The sequence below is a fragment of the Benincasa hispida genome, chromosome 2 (assembly GCF_027475165.1).
Source record: "Benincasa hispida cultivar pf3 chromosome 2, pf3_genome.v1.1, whole genome shotgun sequence".
Classification (NCBI taxonomy): Eukaryota; Viridiplantae; Streptophyta; class Magnoliopsida; order Cucurbitales; family Cucurbitaceae; genus Benincasa; species Benincasa hispida.
Genome location: NC_143479.1, coordinates 46,442,545 through 46,459,813, shown reverse-complemented (window position 1 = coordinate 46,459,813; position 17,269 = coordinate 46,442,545). Strand labels below are relative to the sequence as shown.

General features: G+C 35.4%; 2 protein-coding genes and 1 long non-coding RNA gene across 3 annotated transcripts; 2 read left to right on the top strand and 1 right to left on the bottom strand.

Moving 5' to 3' along the window:
* The first annotated feature begins 949 nt into the window (after nt 1-949).
* LOC120070680 (Pentatricopeptide repeat (PPR) superfamily protein) lies at nt 950-7,613 on the top strand. Its single transcript, XM_039022523.2, has 2 exons — nt 950-1,505; nt 7,012-7,613. Exons 1-2 carry the CDS (start codon nt 1,152-1,154, stop codon nt 7,399-7,401), a joined length of 744 nt encoding a protein of 247 aa, XP_038878451.1. The 5' UTR covers nt 950-1,151; the 3' UTR covers nt 7,402-7,613.
* A 1,333-nt stretch (nt 7,614-8,946) lies between these two features.
* On the bottom strand, nt 8,947-13,337 carry LOC120071205 (Tetratricopeptide repeat (TPR)-like superfamily protein). The gene is made up of 2 exons (XM_039023329.2): nt 9,837-13,337; nt 8,947-9,706 (listed from the first exon to the last, which is right to left on the bottom strand). Exon 1 carries the CDS (start codon nt 13,119-13,121, stop codon nt 10,935-10,937), a length of 2,187 nt encoding a protein of 728 aa, XP_038879257.1. The 5' UTR covers nt 13,122-13,337; the 3' UTR covers nt 8,947-9,706; nt 9,837-10,934.
* A 131-nt stretch (nt 13,338-13,468) lies between these two features.
* LOC120071206 (uncharacterized) lies at nt 13,469-15,006 on the top strand. Its single transcript, XR_005480179.2, has 3 exons — nt 13,469-13,615; nt 14,051-14,771; nt 14,855-15,006. It is a non-coding gene; the product is annotated as an uncharacterized LOC120071206 (long non-coding RNA).
* The last annotated feature ends 2,263 nt before the right edge of the window (nt 15,007-17,269 follow it).

Here is a 17,269-nt window from a genome sequence, read left to right as displayed (position 1 = left end):
GAAGACAGTGGGAAAAATGTGAAAAAAAAATTAGAATTATTTTGTGGCTAGAAATTTGATTCAATTTTTATTTTAATGTATATCTTTAAAAAATTGAATTTCACAGTAAAAAATTCTTCTAAAATACAAAAAAACACTAAAAAATAAAAGAAGAAGACAAAAGTTAGAACTAGAAATTTGATTCAATTTTTATTTTACTGTAGCTTTGAAAAAAAAAATTAGCCTTAATTCATGGTTGGCCTTAAATCGTGGATCGGGTACACGATTTAGCCTTAAATCGTAAACGGGGTACATGATTAGTCTTAAATCGTGGATTGGGTAGATTAAAAAATCGTGGACCCCATCCACGATTTCACAACCCTATTTTTGTAAATAGTTTAAAATCAATACTATTTTTGTTAATAAATATTAAAATAACATTATTTAAAAAAAATTCAAAAAATGTATGGCTATTTTTGCCAACTTAAGCACAAGTTAAATAGTTAAGAGATATGTTTTTAATACAGAGTTAAGAGGTTTGAATCCTTAATATAAATAGATAATACGATTATCAAACATCAATGCTTCATTGACCAAAAGTTGAAAATAACAAAATTATCACCACCTAGCATCAACACTTATCCATTGTCTTCTTCATTATCTTCAAGTGTCATTCATTTTACCACCAACACTAAACCTAATAGGTTTTTTCTTCAAGCACCCATCTTCTTTTCCTATACTCGTAATCAATATTTAACCATAACCCTAATCATTTGGGGTTTGACAAAGATGGAGGAGAAAAATGTCATTTTTTTACTTGTTAACTTGAAAATTGCAATTTATAGTTCAAAATGACGTTGCTCAATACTGATTATTAATTGTTGTACGTTAAATGCCATGTTAATAGATAGTTTTGAAACGTTTACTAAATATCACTACAACTTTTGAACTAATACAGATAGTGTCAAAACTATACCATTTTTGTTTTTTAAATAATTAAATCAATCAATTTTATTTATTAATTTTTAAATTTAGCCTAACGAAAATTGGTTTTGAACCCCTAAAAAAAATTTAAAAAAAAAAAAAATCACTAGAGACAGTTCTCTTGGGTTTCAACAAAGAGCAAAAACTCCGGTGTGCTGTATTCGCTTCAAGGTTCCTCCACAATTTTGATGCTTCGTCTTACTCTAAATCTTCTCCGTAGAATCTCAAACAGCGCCACTTCCACAACCCCTTTTCATCGTTTTTCCCTTCCCACATTCCTCAATCACGATCTGTTCCAGCAACAATTGTTGTTACGCTTCATCACTGGCTCTGCTTCCAGCCCCAGCCTCTCAATATGGAGGAGGAAGAAGGAGATGGGCAAGGAGGGTCTGATTGTGGTCAAAGAGCTCAAGAGGCTTCAGTCCAATTTCATTCGTCTCGACCGATTCATTTCCTCCCATGTCTCTCGCTTGCTCAAGTCCGATCTCGTCGCGGTTCTCTTCGAGCTTCAGAGGCAGAATCAGGTCTTTCTGTGTATGAAGGTCCGCTCTCTTATGCTCTCTCTATTATTATTATTATCATCATTCTCTCTCTTCCCCTTTATGACATATGTTGAATTTTCTTTGGAGATAATGCTGACGGTTAATTCTAAAGCTCTGTTAAGTGAAATGAGAATCTAGTTAGTTTCTTGCTATGATATATTGGTTAATTCGGAGTTGTTATAGTTTGGTTGAATTACGTATGTGGGAATTATTTTGAACTTAACATCTACGGATTGGAAATAACATAGGTATGGTTTTCGTCGACTTTTATTAACCTTTGTGTTTTTAGTAAAAGGAGAAGTCTGACATCATTGAGATTCTGGATTAAGACAATATTCAAGTATTTGATGGTTGCATTTTGAAGTGGTTGAAAGCTATGGTGAACTCTGGCAGCGTAGTTGGAGAAAATAGACAGCCCACTATGGCTTGCAAATCTTAACTTAGCTCAATTGAAATTAGGTATAATGTTCCAGGCCCAGGATTTGGAATTCAGATTCGGTATCCCTGCAACTTGGCTACATTATCCTTACCTATCTTGAATACTTTTAGAAGTGAAAGCTGTCCCCACAAACCACAACATTGGTCCTTTCAACATGTTTTGTCCTTACTTACATACATCCTAGGAAGATTCCCTAGAGATCACCCAATATAGGATTGCTCCAAGCTAAGCATGCTTAACTTTAGAGTTCTCATAATTGAGCTACTAAAAAGGAAGATGCACCTTTTTGGTATAGGTAGTGACTTTCAATTTTTTTTAGTCATTATTAACCATACTTTCATTTCCTTGGGATCCCTCATTCGAATGTGATCTCGGTTCATTCATGTCCCCCTTCTAACTTCGGGGTATTACATTAGAACTACTTGCTTGTACTAGCCTTTAGCAACCTGGTGGTCTTGGGCAATGGATAGAAGTCCCATAAATTGAGATCAGGGGGCTGAAAGATTTTCTTCAACATGCTGGGTCTACTAGGGATATAATATGAAAGGATGGCTTAAAAAAAGTACATTGAATCATCAAATATCAACATGCTAGTCGAGTAGAGATTGGGTGTGAATGAGAATTTTTGTTGTTGCTATTATTTCATGTTTATGTACTAATAGTGGTAGAGTAGTAATGCAAAGATCATCAAGCCTCAATGGAATGAGGTTATCTTGGGATAGTCTTTAAGACAGCTTTGGATACATCTTAGAATTTGGATGAATTAGGGGTGGGCTGTCTTCAACAACCAAACACTGCCCTCTTGTTAAAGTGGTGTTGGCTGTTCTCCCTTGAATAAAATAGTTTGGGGAGAAGAGTTATTGTTGATATATATGGCATATAGTCAAATGGTTGGCTTATTAAACGTGTCAGGATTGCTGGCCAAAGGGACATTCGTGTGATGATTGGGGGATTCCTCCCCCATCCACCTTTTAGAGAGAATGGCCGTTTTCGTGATTTGCGGGGGTGTGTACGATGTTATGGGATATTTGGGGGGGGGGGGGAGGAACAATGGAGTGTTCAGAGGGAGGGATAGGGACCCTTGTGAGGAGTGGTCTTTAGTGAGGTTTCATGTGTCGCTTTGAGCTTCAGTATCGAAGCTTTTTTGTAATTATTCCCTTGGTAACATTTTATTTAGTTGGAATCCCTTCTTTTAGAAGGGGTCTTTTTGTGGACTTGTTTTTTTTGTATGCCCTTGTATTTATATTTTTTCATTTTTTCTCAATGATTGTTGATTCTAAAAAAAAAAAAAAAGTGTGCAGCGTCATAGAAATCTGATTACGAGAAGACACATGGGCAATGTATATCCCTTTCCACGTGAACTACCATATTTTATATGCCTTATCTTCCGAAAAAAAAAGGCTTCAATCTTCCTGCTAATGCCTCTATCCTCCTCGGCATGGAATGTAAAAATCTCCAAGAAGGCGAAGTTCTTAGTGTAGCAGGTTTTGCATGGATGAGTAACACTGTAGCTCGGATCACAGCCATAGAGTCCTTAGTTGGGCCTCACTGCTGTATTCTTTACACAAGTAGGTGGCTGAGGACCTTGATCATATCCTTTGGAGCTGCTCCGGCTGTTTGCTTTGCTTTGCTTTGTTCGAGGCTTTCAACTATATCTTTGTTAGATTCCAAGTTATAGGGAGTCGTTTGAGGAATTATTCTTCCATCTGCCTTACTGTGAGAAAGGATTGTTTTTGTGGTAGGCTGTGATGTGCGCAGTGTTTTAAAGCCGCACTCTGGTACAGGCGCAAGGCACGTAGATGGCACCTCGCCTCAAAGAAGCGAGGCACACGGAAGAAGGCGTGCACCTTTGCTGCGCCTTACAAGAAGCAAAGGTGCGCTTAAGTGCGCCTATTGGGGCTTCTCACCTCTATCCTTCAATTCTTCTTCTTCACCTCTCTTCTTCAATTCTTCTTCACCTCTCCTCTTCAATTCTTCTTCAAAAGACAGGAATATCATACTACATTCTTCTTAATCTTCACCACTTCTCTTCGATTCTTCTTAAAAAAGACAGGAATAATTAATCAAACAACATCTTCCATTTGGCCATTCCTCACGTATTATTATTCTTCTATTCTTCTTCTTCAACTCCAAGTCTCCATGCCACTAGCATTTCATCAAAATCAAAAACAAAAAAGAAAAGGTGATGCAGTGCGCATGTCCGGCAACCAACTCTGTTTTTTCTTCTAAAAACAGAGCAGAAGACTCCACAGCAGCCTTTATCTCTATTCTTCTTTGCTGCCAGCCACCTTTGTTGCTCCAAAACAGAATTCTGGTATGTCCCAAGTTGGTTTGTTTATCACTTTGAACCTTATGTATCTTTTATATATTCTTCTTTAAGTCATATATATTTCTTTCCAAGGTTTTTGTTGAGTGTGTGTGTGTATATATATAGTGCACCTCACGAATTAATGCACGTGCCTTTTCGTGCGCCTTGCGCCTAGGCTCCAGAGGGCCATTGTGCCTTAGTGCACCTTGAACACTGGGCGTGTGCTATTTTGTGGGGTTTGTGGGGCGAGAGAAAAAATAGAATCTTTAGGGGGTGGGGGGAGTTCCAACAATGATGTTGGGTCTTTTGCTCCATTCACTGTTTCTCTCTGGGCTTTGATGTCGAGGCTTTTTTTTAACATCTCGTTAGGACTTATATTACTTGATTGGAGCCTCTTCTTGTTGTTGGTTTTTGTTGGCTCCCTTGTTGTGGGCTTGTCTTTAGTCCGGTACTCCATGAAAGAGTAATTACTTTAACTACATTAACCCATCACAAATGAAGTCATGGAGAAAGGCGGGCCAATGAGTAATTGGAGAGAATTGCTCTGGAAGTCATTAGAGAATGAAATATTCCAAATAATTGCTGCCAACAAGACAATGCATAAGATCATTGAAAGAGTAAGTGGCTTAAACTTTCTGAATCTGATTGACACAAAGAACAAGAAACATCTGTTTCTTGTTAAACCGGATGTGGAGAGTTTCAAACAAAAAATCAGCATGAGAGAGGAATTTCATTGCTAGCTTATATGGTTCAGTTCAGATATAGGAGATCGGTGGACAAGCTCCTCTAAATCTAAGTCTCCAAAAGTCAAGATCATCAAAATGACCAAACTGCATATGGAACTTCGCACGTTTTGAGTTTATCAGATTCCAAGTTTGGTAGATAAAATGTGCCCATGATTGGATGCCATTGGGTCGGGAGTGCTACTCTTGGCATATAATTTTTTTTGAAGTATGCTGGCCTTTTTCTGTACACCGTGCATCAACATCAGTATAGGGCTTGTTTGTTTTCCTGGGGGCAAGGTGCACATAAAATGTGTCCATGAGTGATACATCTATTATTAACCGAAAGTATAGCATTTTTTTTTTTCTGAAACGGAAACAAGCCTCCTCATTGAAATAATGAGATGAGACTAATGCTCAAAGTACAATATCTAGAAACAAAGGGCAACAAGAACTAGAACTAGAACTAAGGATCAACAAGTGCACCTGGACATTTCAACTAGGTTGACATCCCCATAGCGCCCTCATCATATCCATCCAATCTATCCAAGTGGACTAGAAATTGGAACAAACACTCCAAGAACAATACACAAAAGCCAAGAACACCATTCATCGAAGCTACAGGGGAATGGAGCATAAAACAAAACAAAACAAACTAATACAAAAAGGATCACTAGAAGATCTAGGACTAGTGGGCTCGTAATATGAATGCCCTCCAATCAAAACTTAGGTCTTGAACCGAGAAGTCTACAAAGATCTTGGAAAAGGTGCACCAAGATGAAGCTTTAAGTCTTGCTATCACAAAACAGTCCAGCTATGGAGTTGATCTTTGAATTCTTTCTAAACCATAAAACAGCTAACAAAGCTTTGACTGTGATTCTCCACAATATTTTAGGGCCACATTTCAGCGAAGGATCAACCAAAATACTATAGCCGATGCTGAACAATTCTAGAATCCATGAATCATTATCCAAACTAAGATATCAACTCGTCTTGGGCTCTTGGATTCCAAAGTGCTTTCTTCAACTCCTTTTCAAAAAACACTTTTCATTTCTGAATTGTAGGCGGATAAGTTCAAACAAATTTTGACAAGGAAGGGAGGATCAACCCAAGATTAAATCACATTTTTCAACAATAGACTTCAAATGTGTTGGGATTTTTGAAGGATGTAGTGGAGAGAAATAAGTAGCATCCATCATTTTATTTTTCAAATCATTTTCATTATGAAACAAAGCATCAAGATCCTTTTCATTATATCAATGAAAAGTTTGTTTCTGTTTCGAAAAAAAAAAAAAAAGAAATAAAGCATTGAGATCTGCCTCAAAATTATCCTCTTGCATTGGTTTATCATGATCAACTCCATTCTCAAAGCCATTTGAATCCTCAATCCTAACACTGATAGGAGAATCATTATCTGATTCAGACTTCCTTTTTTTGAGAAGAATCCGAAGGTATAGCATTATATTATTAATAGGGGATTAGTCTGCTATGACATAAGATGCATTGCATAACTAGGTGTGTATGTCTCCTTTAGTGGACAATAAAGTAATTTAACAAATAACAATCCTCTTATGTAACTATCAGTAAAATAAATAAATAAGTCTACTTGTTCTTAATCCTGTGTTTTGTATTGGGCATTTGACTAATCTACGTTACTATATTGCACTTTTATGTTCAAGAGATATTGGACGACAAGTTTGAAAATATTGTATGTCGGAAACAATTTGTAGGCATTTGTTTGTTTGTTTGGTTACCTATTGGCTTTGAAGGGCCTATTCTCTTTCCAATTATATTTCTTTTCAAAATGATGCAAGCCTATGACCTTATATCCTCAAAATTTTACTCTCTATTGTTTAGATAATTTAATCTATTGTCAGTCTCATGGAGAAAAATATTCTCCAACTCTTGCAGTCTTATTATTTAACAAAGCTAGCATTTGTTTTTTTTGTTTTTTCTTTTAAGATGCTTTTTAAGTTGATAGATACCTTTGTTTTTATCCCATTGATTGCATTATTGATACCTGCCTGACCCTTTCAGTTGTACAACGTGGTTCGTAAAGAAGTATGGTACCGACCCGACATGTTCTTTTATAGAGATATGCTTATGATGCTTGCAAAGAACAAAAGAGTGGAAGAAACAAAACAAGTTTGGCAGGATCTGAAGAAAGAGGGAGTACTATTTGATCAGCATACTTTTGGAGACATTATTCGTGCATACTTGGATAATGCAATGCCCTCTGAGGCCATGGATATATATCGTGAAATGAGAGAATCTCCTGATAGGCCATTATCTTTGCCTTTTCGTGTAATTTTGAAGGGGCTTATTCCTTACCCAGAATTGAGAGAACAAGTTAAAGATGACTTCTTGGAACTCTTCCCTGATATGATCGTCTATGACCCACCAGAAGAATTGTTTGAAGAAGAGTGAAGATGATTAACTAATTAAGGATGCTGCTCTTGCAGTTGATTCTTCTTAGTTTTTTGCTGGCAAAATTACTATTTTAGCCCCCAAGCTTTCAGGTTTTATGCTTAACATGTCTATAGACTTTTAAAAGTGTCTACGAGGTCTTTAAATTTTCAATATCATGTCTAATTGGTTCATCAACTTTAAAATCGTCAAATAAATTCTTGAATTTTCAATTTTGTACAGACTTATTAGGCATGTTTTAAAATTCACGTATATTTGACACAGTTGAAAGGTAAACTTAGTTTTATGTTTAATAAACACGTGAAAGAATTGTCAAACATGTCAAAGATCTCTAAGACATATTTGAACTTCTTAAATCTATTAGGCACGATTTAGAAAGTCTAGGATCTCCGTGCATTTTTGTCATTCAGTTCAAAGAAGATTTATTGAATTTATCAACTTTGGATTCTCAATTGTATATTTATTTATTCTTGAGGCTTCCATCCTTGTAGGATTAGTGGATGTGTAAGATTTTTGCATCATTTAAAAAGTTTTCTAGCTATAGTGTAAAGTTTGTGTATACCGTTTTTTTTGTACTAGAGGGTGAGTGATTCGAATTACAGATCTCTTGGTTACTAATATATTTTATATGTCAATTGAGTTATGTTCGATTTATATTTTATGTATGATTTCTGGAATATCCACTATTAGGAAAATTGACAAAAATGAGCTCTTTAAGTTTTTAATTCTAAAAATGAGTCATTTTGAAAAAGATTGTTTTGTGACCTTTTTACAAGTGAAAAGTCTCAAAAGCTCTTTATTAGGGTCCAATGTTTAACCTTCTCATCTTCCTCCTTTACCATTACTCTAAAATTCTTTTCTCGCAGAATTGGGTGTTTAACAAGTCTTTATAATTTAAGCATCCAAATTTATTTTGAACAAGTTTCTAAACTTAAAAGGTGTTTGATACTCTATGAATTTACTTGACACGAAACTAAAATTTCAAGAACACATTAAATATATCTCAAAAGAAAACAAATGACCTATTAAACACATAAACAAGTTCAATAAATTGTCATAAAGAGGGGCAAAATTTTACATTTTCAATCTTTATATATATTATCTTTTCAATTAAAAATTTTGAAGGTAAGAAAAAAGAATGAAAGTCTTAATTAATTATTTCATATAGAAAATCTGAGACGGTGACAATTCCTTATTCATTTTTCCTCTAATTAGGCACAATTGTTGAAGTGGGAGAACAAATTTTATAAATGAACCAATTAATTAGTTAAAAATAAATTGAGAAGCATGGGAAACGAAGTCCATAAAATATGTATCATATAGTATGGATAAAGGCAGTACAATGGAGTGATAAAAATGGAGGAAAAGTACAACAAATTAAACGAACGTACAACTGATACAAAGAGAGAGTACTTTTGAGAAAGAAGAGAAAATGTGTAGTACAAAATTTTCATTCACATGTTTAGGGTTGTGTAGTACTTAAAAACCATGGGTTCCCTTCCCTTTTCATTTTGTATAAAAACATAGGCATGTAGAGGAGATCAAGAAGGAAGTTGGAGAGCAATTAAGCGATAGAATTATAGAGGTAGAAGAATCCGATAGGGTCGTCTTGAGAACACATGTCATTGCACGGTCTAAATGTCATTTGATATGTGTTCTCAGGTCGCCCCTGTTGGCTTCTTATCTATCATTGATCATCTTCATCTTTTATTCTCAATGTATGCATGCTATCATTTACTCTTTTTATTATTTCACTTTAAAGAAAGTATCAGTTGTAATTTGTAAGGATGATGTCTTTTCCATCTCCGACCTTAAAGGAATTGACAACCTTTCATTTTAGGGGTTGCAATTCACTATGGATAACTTTTTTCTAATAAATAATTAAATGTCAAATGACATTTAAAATGAATATTTTAGAAAAGAAACTTAGAATACTTAATTATAATGCTATTTAATTAGTTTAAATGTATATTTTAAAAATGATTAAATTCATTTTTGTCATGTTTAGAGTTACTTGAAAACATACCTTTAGTTACTCAAAATCAAATCAATGTTTAATTGTATACCTTTAAAAGTATTATTCGTATTATTAAAATTGATTTTAAATAATTAAAAATATTTTGTGAGAAATTTTGAAGATGACACAATGAGAATCACTCTCAAACGTGGCATAAATTCATTTCCATGCTACACTGGAGGTTAGAATAAAATTCTATCATAATTCATAGGTACGTACACCAGAGATTGCTTCAACCTGTGCCCAGTCAAACTGGCTGCTTCCTCCCAGACAAGCAACCCGCTTTTCCTGCTTGAACAATTGGTGTAAAAGTAATTGCATAAGCATCTCCTCGGTTTTTAGCCTCCGGAAGAAAAAATAAAAAAAAATAATAAAATAAATAAATAAATAATAAATAAAAGTAGAAAGCATTGGTTACCTTTTACAGTTTCTGCTTTCTGGATTTGGAACATGCCCAACAGATGTTGCTCAGAAAAGCAGATGGAGACTTACCACAATATAGCCTCATCTCATGAGATGTTCATATTCAGGCAAGCAGCAGAAATCTCCCAAGAAGAATGCTGATAGAAGTAGAGCTGAACATCCTCTTCAAATGCTATAAATATAGACCCCACATCATAGATCGACTCCGTCAATGCCATAGCAATCAACCATTGAACCACACTCGCTCCCATTAGTCCACCAACTCTACTCTTAAAAATCACTTTTCCTAAAGCAAGAAACTACTTCTCTTTGATGTAATAAAAAGGATTATATGTTTAAGAGATACAAACAACAAGGAGAAAAAAGAAAAGATACAACCAACAAATTGATAAACTTTCGAACAACTTCAAGTCTCCTTTAGCTGGTAAAAAAAAACAAAACCCACTCCCAAAACTACCGAAGAAACCAAAAAAAAGACCACCAACCAACGACGAGCAAAATACTCTCAAAATCACTTGAAAATTAAAGGTTTAATAACAAATTTGGTCCCAATGGTTTGAAAAAGTTAGAATTTAGTCTCTATGATTTTAAAAGTTAGAACTTAGTCCTTATGGTTTGATAAAATCTCATAAATAGTTCCTATGGTTTGATAATAATTATAAACCATAGGAACTAAATTCTAACTTTCTCCAAACTATGAGGACTTAAATTGCAATTTAACCACAATTAAAAAACATATTACTATCTGTCATACACTATATTTTTAAGGAATTTCACATGATTAATCATAAACAAATATAACCGAAACTAGAGCCACAACTCCCTGGAGATTTTTATTTTTATTTTTATTTTAACTAGCCATGTGAGACCACAGAGAGAATGGATAAATCGTTACGAAAAGAAAACTGATATACATACAAGACAGTAAAGGAAATCAGTATTTAAAAAAAAAAAAAAAAAACAAGGAAATGTGCTTAATGACTGACTTGAAAAAGAATCTGGGAGGTGAACCTCAAGATCAAGGATAGGAAATAGCAAGAATAAAGGACTCGCTTAGAACAGAAGATAAGATACCATGTCTGGTCTTAAGATATTAAATTTGGCCTTTACTATGATTTTCAACAGTTAAGTTAAGCTCTGAATGAGATTTATCAAGTCTAAGTAACAATTCACTACATGTTATTTGTTTTGCATCTGACGTTGGTTGGGAAAACTTTTGCACAGACTCCAAGATATCAGGATGATCTGAACTCTGGCAAAGGCATGTTAAGATTGTACAAGTTACTTCTGGGTCAAGAACGACACCCTTTTTGGCCATATCGTTGAGCAAGCCAATAATTTCCTCAGTTTCACCCTTCGAACTATATCCCTTTATTAAGGAATCATATACAAAGGCGTCTGGAGTCAAGCCACAAGCAATCATTTTCTCAAAAACAACTTTAGCTTCACACATCTGACCAATTTTCGATAATCGATGAATTAATGTTGAAAATGTCAAAGCATTTGGAGCTAAGCCTTTTCCAATAATGTCTATTAGTAGCTCTTTGGAATACGAAAAATCCCCAGATTTTAGAGACCCATCGATTATGGTATTGAATGTAACAATATCCGGTTCTAGATTTACATTACTCATTTCTTGGAACAACCTCTTAGCTTGTCCTACGCTACCTTCCTTGCACGTGGATGAAATCAATGTATTGTAATCAATCACAGTTGGACTAGGCCCATGTATTCTCATCCTACCAAAAAGTCCTTTAGCGAAGCTAATCATACCCAAGCCACAAAGTCCTTTAATCATTATACTGTAGGTAATTGAATTAGGAACAAATCCCAAGTTTAATACATGTTTCCACATTTCCATAGCCTTGTTGATCATTCCTGCTTCAAGAGAGCCTCCAATTAGAAAGTTGAAAGTCATTAAATTACCCGAAATTCCATGTTCAGACATTGTATTATAGACCTCCAGGGCCTCCTCAACACGACCTTCATTACATAGCCCTTGAATCAGCATATTAAAGGTGACAACATCAGGGTTAACATGGCAGTTATCCTTCAATGTCAAATTAAAAAGTTTAATTCCTTCATCAACCTTCCCATCCCTGCAGAGTCCTAGGAGCAAAGTATTATAAGTAACAATATCAGGCTTCTTCCCCTTCTCTATCATCCTATCCAAGACTTTACAAGACTCCTCTATTAGTCCCCCTTTGCATAGACCATCTATCAGAACATTATAAGTAACAGTATTAGGTTCTTTACCTTTCTCTAGCATCAGATTTAATATATTCAAGGCTTGCTTAGCTCTCCCATTTTTGCAAAGCCCGTCGATCAAACACGTATAAGTGACAACATCAGGACAAATACCACGATCCGTCATAAGATTTAGCATCGCCTTTGCTTCTTCCCATTGCCCTTCCTTACATAAACCATGCATCAAACAACTATATGTAACTACATTAGGACGAATTCCCATCTCTTGCATCTCATTGAAAAGTTCTTTTCCTCTAGAGAAATTTCCTTTGCTACAAAAACCACTTATAACTGCACTATACATAACAACATCCCCTTGTAATCCCTTCTTTTTCATTCTCTCCAATAACTCCTCTGCTATATCTAATCTTCCACCCTTACAAAGCCCATCCACCATTGTCGTATATGTCACCATATTCGGCTGGCAAACCGCCTCCATTTCTTCGAGAAATTGAAGCGCTTCTTCAAATTTCTCAGTCTTGCAGAGTCCATTCATGAGCACATTATAACTAATCACATCTGGTAATACACAAAATCTTTTCATTTGATGAAACAACCCAATTGCTCTCTCCACATCACCAATTCGACACAACCCCGTGAACATAACATTGAAAACAAACGTACTAACTACATAACCCTGCTTAATAATCAATCCCACAACCCCAAATGCAAAATTCACCTCACGAGTATAAAGAAAACATTCGATTAAACAACAAAGTGATCTGAAACCCCGAAAAACATTTGCATAAGTCATCTTACCGTAAACAGATAAAGCCATTTCGTAATTTCTGGTCCTGGTGAGAGCAGCCATGAATGAGTTGCAGGTTAATCCAGAAGGAAGAGAATTAGAAGCGACGGCAGTGTGAAAGAGAGAAAACGCGTCGTTGACGTTTCGCGGAGTTAGCTTTTGGCAGAGGGAAACTAACTGGGAATCGATATCGGAAACAGAATTAGGCAAAGGGGTCGAAGAAAACGGATGGATGCGAAGAGCTCGTGCAGGGAATCGTTTGAGGAGATGGGTTTGAGAATTCATGGTTTTTGAACGAAATCAAATTCGTTTCGAGATAATATTTCAGTATTCTTGAATCATGATAAACCCAAACGGAAAAGCTGCACCCAGAATGAAAAAAAGTTGAAATTTCGGATTAAATGTGAAATGGCCTCGACCTATTTCAGGTTTCTTTGTATCACTCTGTTTTTTTCTCCGGTTTTTTATATGGACTCAATTTGGACGACCAAATGAAAAATGACCATATGTTGAAAAAGGAATGGGGAGTGATCTTTTACTTGGATTTTACTGTTTTGTCTCTAGATCCACCCTTGTGCATGTGTTATTATCAAGAAATTCGATCCACAATGACTTGTCACTCATTCCTTGATGACGAGTCACTCGACACTTGATGCATGGTGTATGACGACACACGACTCATGCTATATCCAACATATTTGATCTCGTCTTCTGAATCTATATCCCTAAACGACGACACTTCTTGACTTGAAATTCTCTTTTGATTCTCTCTACATCAGGTAACATTCGTCTATTTGTTTATATGTTGGTTCAATGTTTTTTTTCTCTCTCTCTCTCTCTCTTTTTTTTTTTTTTTACATTTGCATGTTTCTCAATACTCGATCGACATGGTTCTTCTCCGTTTTCATATCTTGCATGTTTGGCTGGAGTTGGATTTTTTCCATTTCGATTTTCATATTTTTGGTATTTCAGACTGTCTAAGTCTTAGGGTTTGAGTAGGATTAGTCATGAAGGTGGAAAATCTATCTGAATGCTTGATAATCGACCATTGAGCCATATGTAGCGAGCAACAGACACTATGTAGCACGTATTGTGTATTGAGTAATCGAGTATCGAGTATTGAATAATGTGTATGGAGTACCTTATAACGTGCATCAAGTATCGAGTATTTAACAGAATGCTTACTTTCTGGTGTTTTTTGTTATTCTATGCAGTATGGCTAGAAAATTCAATATTCCTCCTCAGGATCGTTTCCTAGACCAAGCGACTAACCTATCCTCTTATATTGGGACGACTAACAAGTTAGTGAAAGAGAAGCTTACCCCTACTCAGCTTGCCCTCTTCAAGAAGACGGTATTTGAATGTTTTGTAGATATGGACATTATCTTCAACAAACCATTAACCATTACATTCTATTAAGGGAGGTTGAAGACGATAGAAAGGATGCAACGATGTTCGATTTGAATGGTACGATTGTAACATTCTCCAAAGAAAAATTCATGTTGGTGACGGGATTGTGGCAGTTACCTAATCCAGTAGTTGTAGGAGGGTTGAAGCACTTGGATTACTGTGTAGTAGGTACTTCAGGAATGATTTTGCGGGTGACATTCACATTAGTACCTTAGAGTCAGTGTACAAGGAGATGCAGTTTGAGAATGACATGGACGCTGTGAAGATGACATTAGTCTATTACACTGAATTGGCTATGATAGGGAGGGAGAAGATGAGGGCCAATATCGACAAAACCTTATTAAGTGATGTGGAGGATTTGGATTAGTTTAACAATGTCAATTGGGGAAATGTGCTATGGAAGAAGATGTTACTTGGACTACAAGAGGATTGAATGGTAAGGCTGAGAACTACAAGAAAACGTCCAAGAACAATAAGAGCTACATTGTCAAGTACAACCTACTAGGGTTTTCTCATGCATTCCAGGTAATATCCCTTCCTTGGCCTTTTTAATAACAATATCGGTTACTACTTTTTCCTGTTTTGTAATCGTTTATTAATTATGGTAGGTATGGGCATACGAGATCATATCAACGGTTGCTGGAAAGATTGCAACCTGACTGAATAAATATAACCTATAGTTTCTATTATCTCACTAATGACATTTAGTATAAATCCTATTTATTTGGTTAAATTCATATAATTAATATGTGAATCATATTCAAATATTTATTTCCTCTCAAATAAACTTTATATTATAATGTATCATATACATTATAGTGAATATATCATATATAATTAAGTAACATTAATTATATCACATATAATTAATTAATTCCTTCAATTAATTTAAAAAATTAAAATTAATCCAAAATTGATTATCATTAAATCACTGTTGAGCTACAAAGGGGACCTCATGGACCTGTAGATTGAAACTTCAGTGGTACTTGAATAATTAACTAAACTCTTTTAATTAAATTATTCAACATTCATCAATTGTTGGGCATTCCACTAAATATCGACAGCTGCACTCTTCACACTACAAATATATTTATGTGTCTATTGGATATAACCAGCCAATGGTGCGATGAACCTTCACAAATTGCTCATAAGTACAACTAGGTCAAAATTACCATTTTGCTTTTGTAGTTACATCTAATTCCTTAGATACCACTGATCCCTCTAATGAACATTAAATCATAATCAAACTATGACCAAACCTCTCTCTGGCCAGGAGAGGGCGTGATGCCACATTGTTCAAGTCTCGGAACCAGTTCTTAAGAAAGCATTTTATCTACTTACCCCGACGTTGGGGAAGGAGTGAATTCCTTTTTGTGTAGTTGTATTCCCAGCTCTCTAATCAAACAAATCCCTAAAATGGTAGGCTTATTGAGTCGGCGATCTGGCCACTCTCACTCATACAAACAAAAGGACTGCCTTCATAGGTAGGAGTTCACAACTCACTCATGATTCAGGTCATGTTACCTATGGTCATCTTGGTGAAATGTAAGTCTCTATTATGAACAACGTTATATAATGAGACTAGTCATTTCGTGGTCCGGTCTCATACAAACTCCTTTGTATAGAATACCCTCGCTCACATGTCTTCATATGAATGGTCAGGATCAAATCACTTGTAGTACTTTACAACATTGTAACATCTACAAAGCGGGTTGCACTCATAGTGTCACCAGGATAAGGTATTCAGCCTTATCCATCTACTACTGACCATTTAGGTTATCACTTAACAATGATCTATTCGTATGTCTCTATATACATGTTTAAGCTACAAGATAACCTTGGATGTTAGTTTATTGGTTTGTGGATTAACGCAACTAAATGTCAAATAAAATATCACATTGTTGGGTTGTGTGTCTTAAAACTTGTTGTTTGTAAAGTTAAACATATTCTATTATCAATAAAGATGTTATTTAACATTTCTTCCATAAAGTTGTTATTGAATCTATAAGTTGCACTTATACAGTCTAAATCCAATAAACTAAGATTCATGACTATTATATGAATACTTAAACTTTATGAGGAGACATAAAAGTGGACCAGATTCAAGTAAATAGTCAAAATGATCTATAGTATACGAATAAGGTTGGGTGTCTTATTCTGGTAACACTATTGGATGCGGCCCACTCTGTAGTTGTTACAAGTTGTTGTAAAGGTGCTACAAACGAAGTGATCCTGATTCGTTCATGTATTGACATGAGGAGCGGGGGCATCCTATGTAATGAGTTTGTGTAAGATTGGATCAAGAAATAATTCACTCTTAATTTATAACGTTGTGTACTGTTTAAGACTGACTATTTCGCTTAGATGACCTAGGTAACTCAATTTTAATTCTAAGCTAACTATGAACTCCTGTTTATTTGGGATTATCCTTAGATTTGCATAGCTGAGGGTTGGCTCAACAGCGCTAACTCAATAAGCCTCCCATTTTAGGGGTAAGACCAGGTAGATAGCTGGGGACATAAGGTGCAATAAGGAATTCACGCCTACCTAGTTTAGGGATATAAGAAAGGTTGTTCTCTTAAGTACTGAATCCAGGTCTTGAATAAGGGGCCCCACCCTCTCATTGGCCCGAGAGGGATCTGATTTAGTGATTGGATCATAAACTAACTATTCATTAGAGGATCAGTGAAACTTAAGGAGCAAGACATAATATTGGGGGTAAAACAGCATATTGACCTAGCCGTTATTACGAACAACCTGTGAAGAGTCAACTTACTGATTATGGTTAAATCAAGTGGACACAAATATATCTACAGTAAGGAGAGTGCAACTATCGAGCTATAGTGGTGTGACTTGATAGTTAACAAATACTGATTAATCTGGTCTAAAAAGTTTTAGCCCGTCAATCTTAAATCGTTGGAGTTCATGATCTGTAGGTCTATAAGGTCCATCTACTAGCTCGTAAAATATGAACACCTTAAATTAATAAATTGAGTGAATTTTGGAATGATATCAATTTGAAT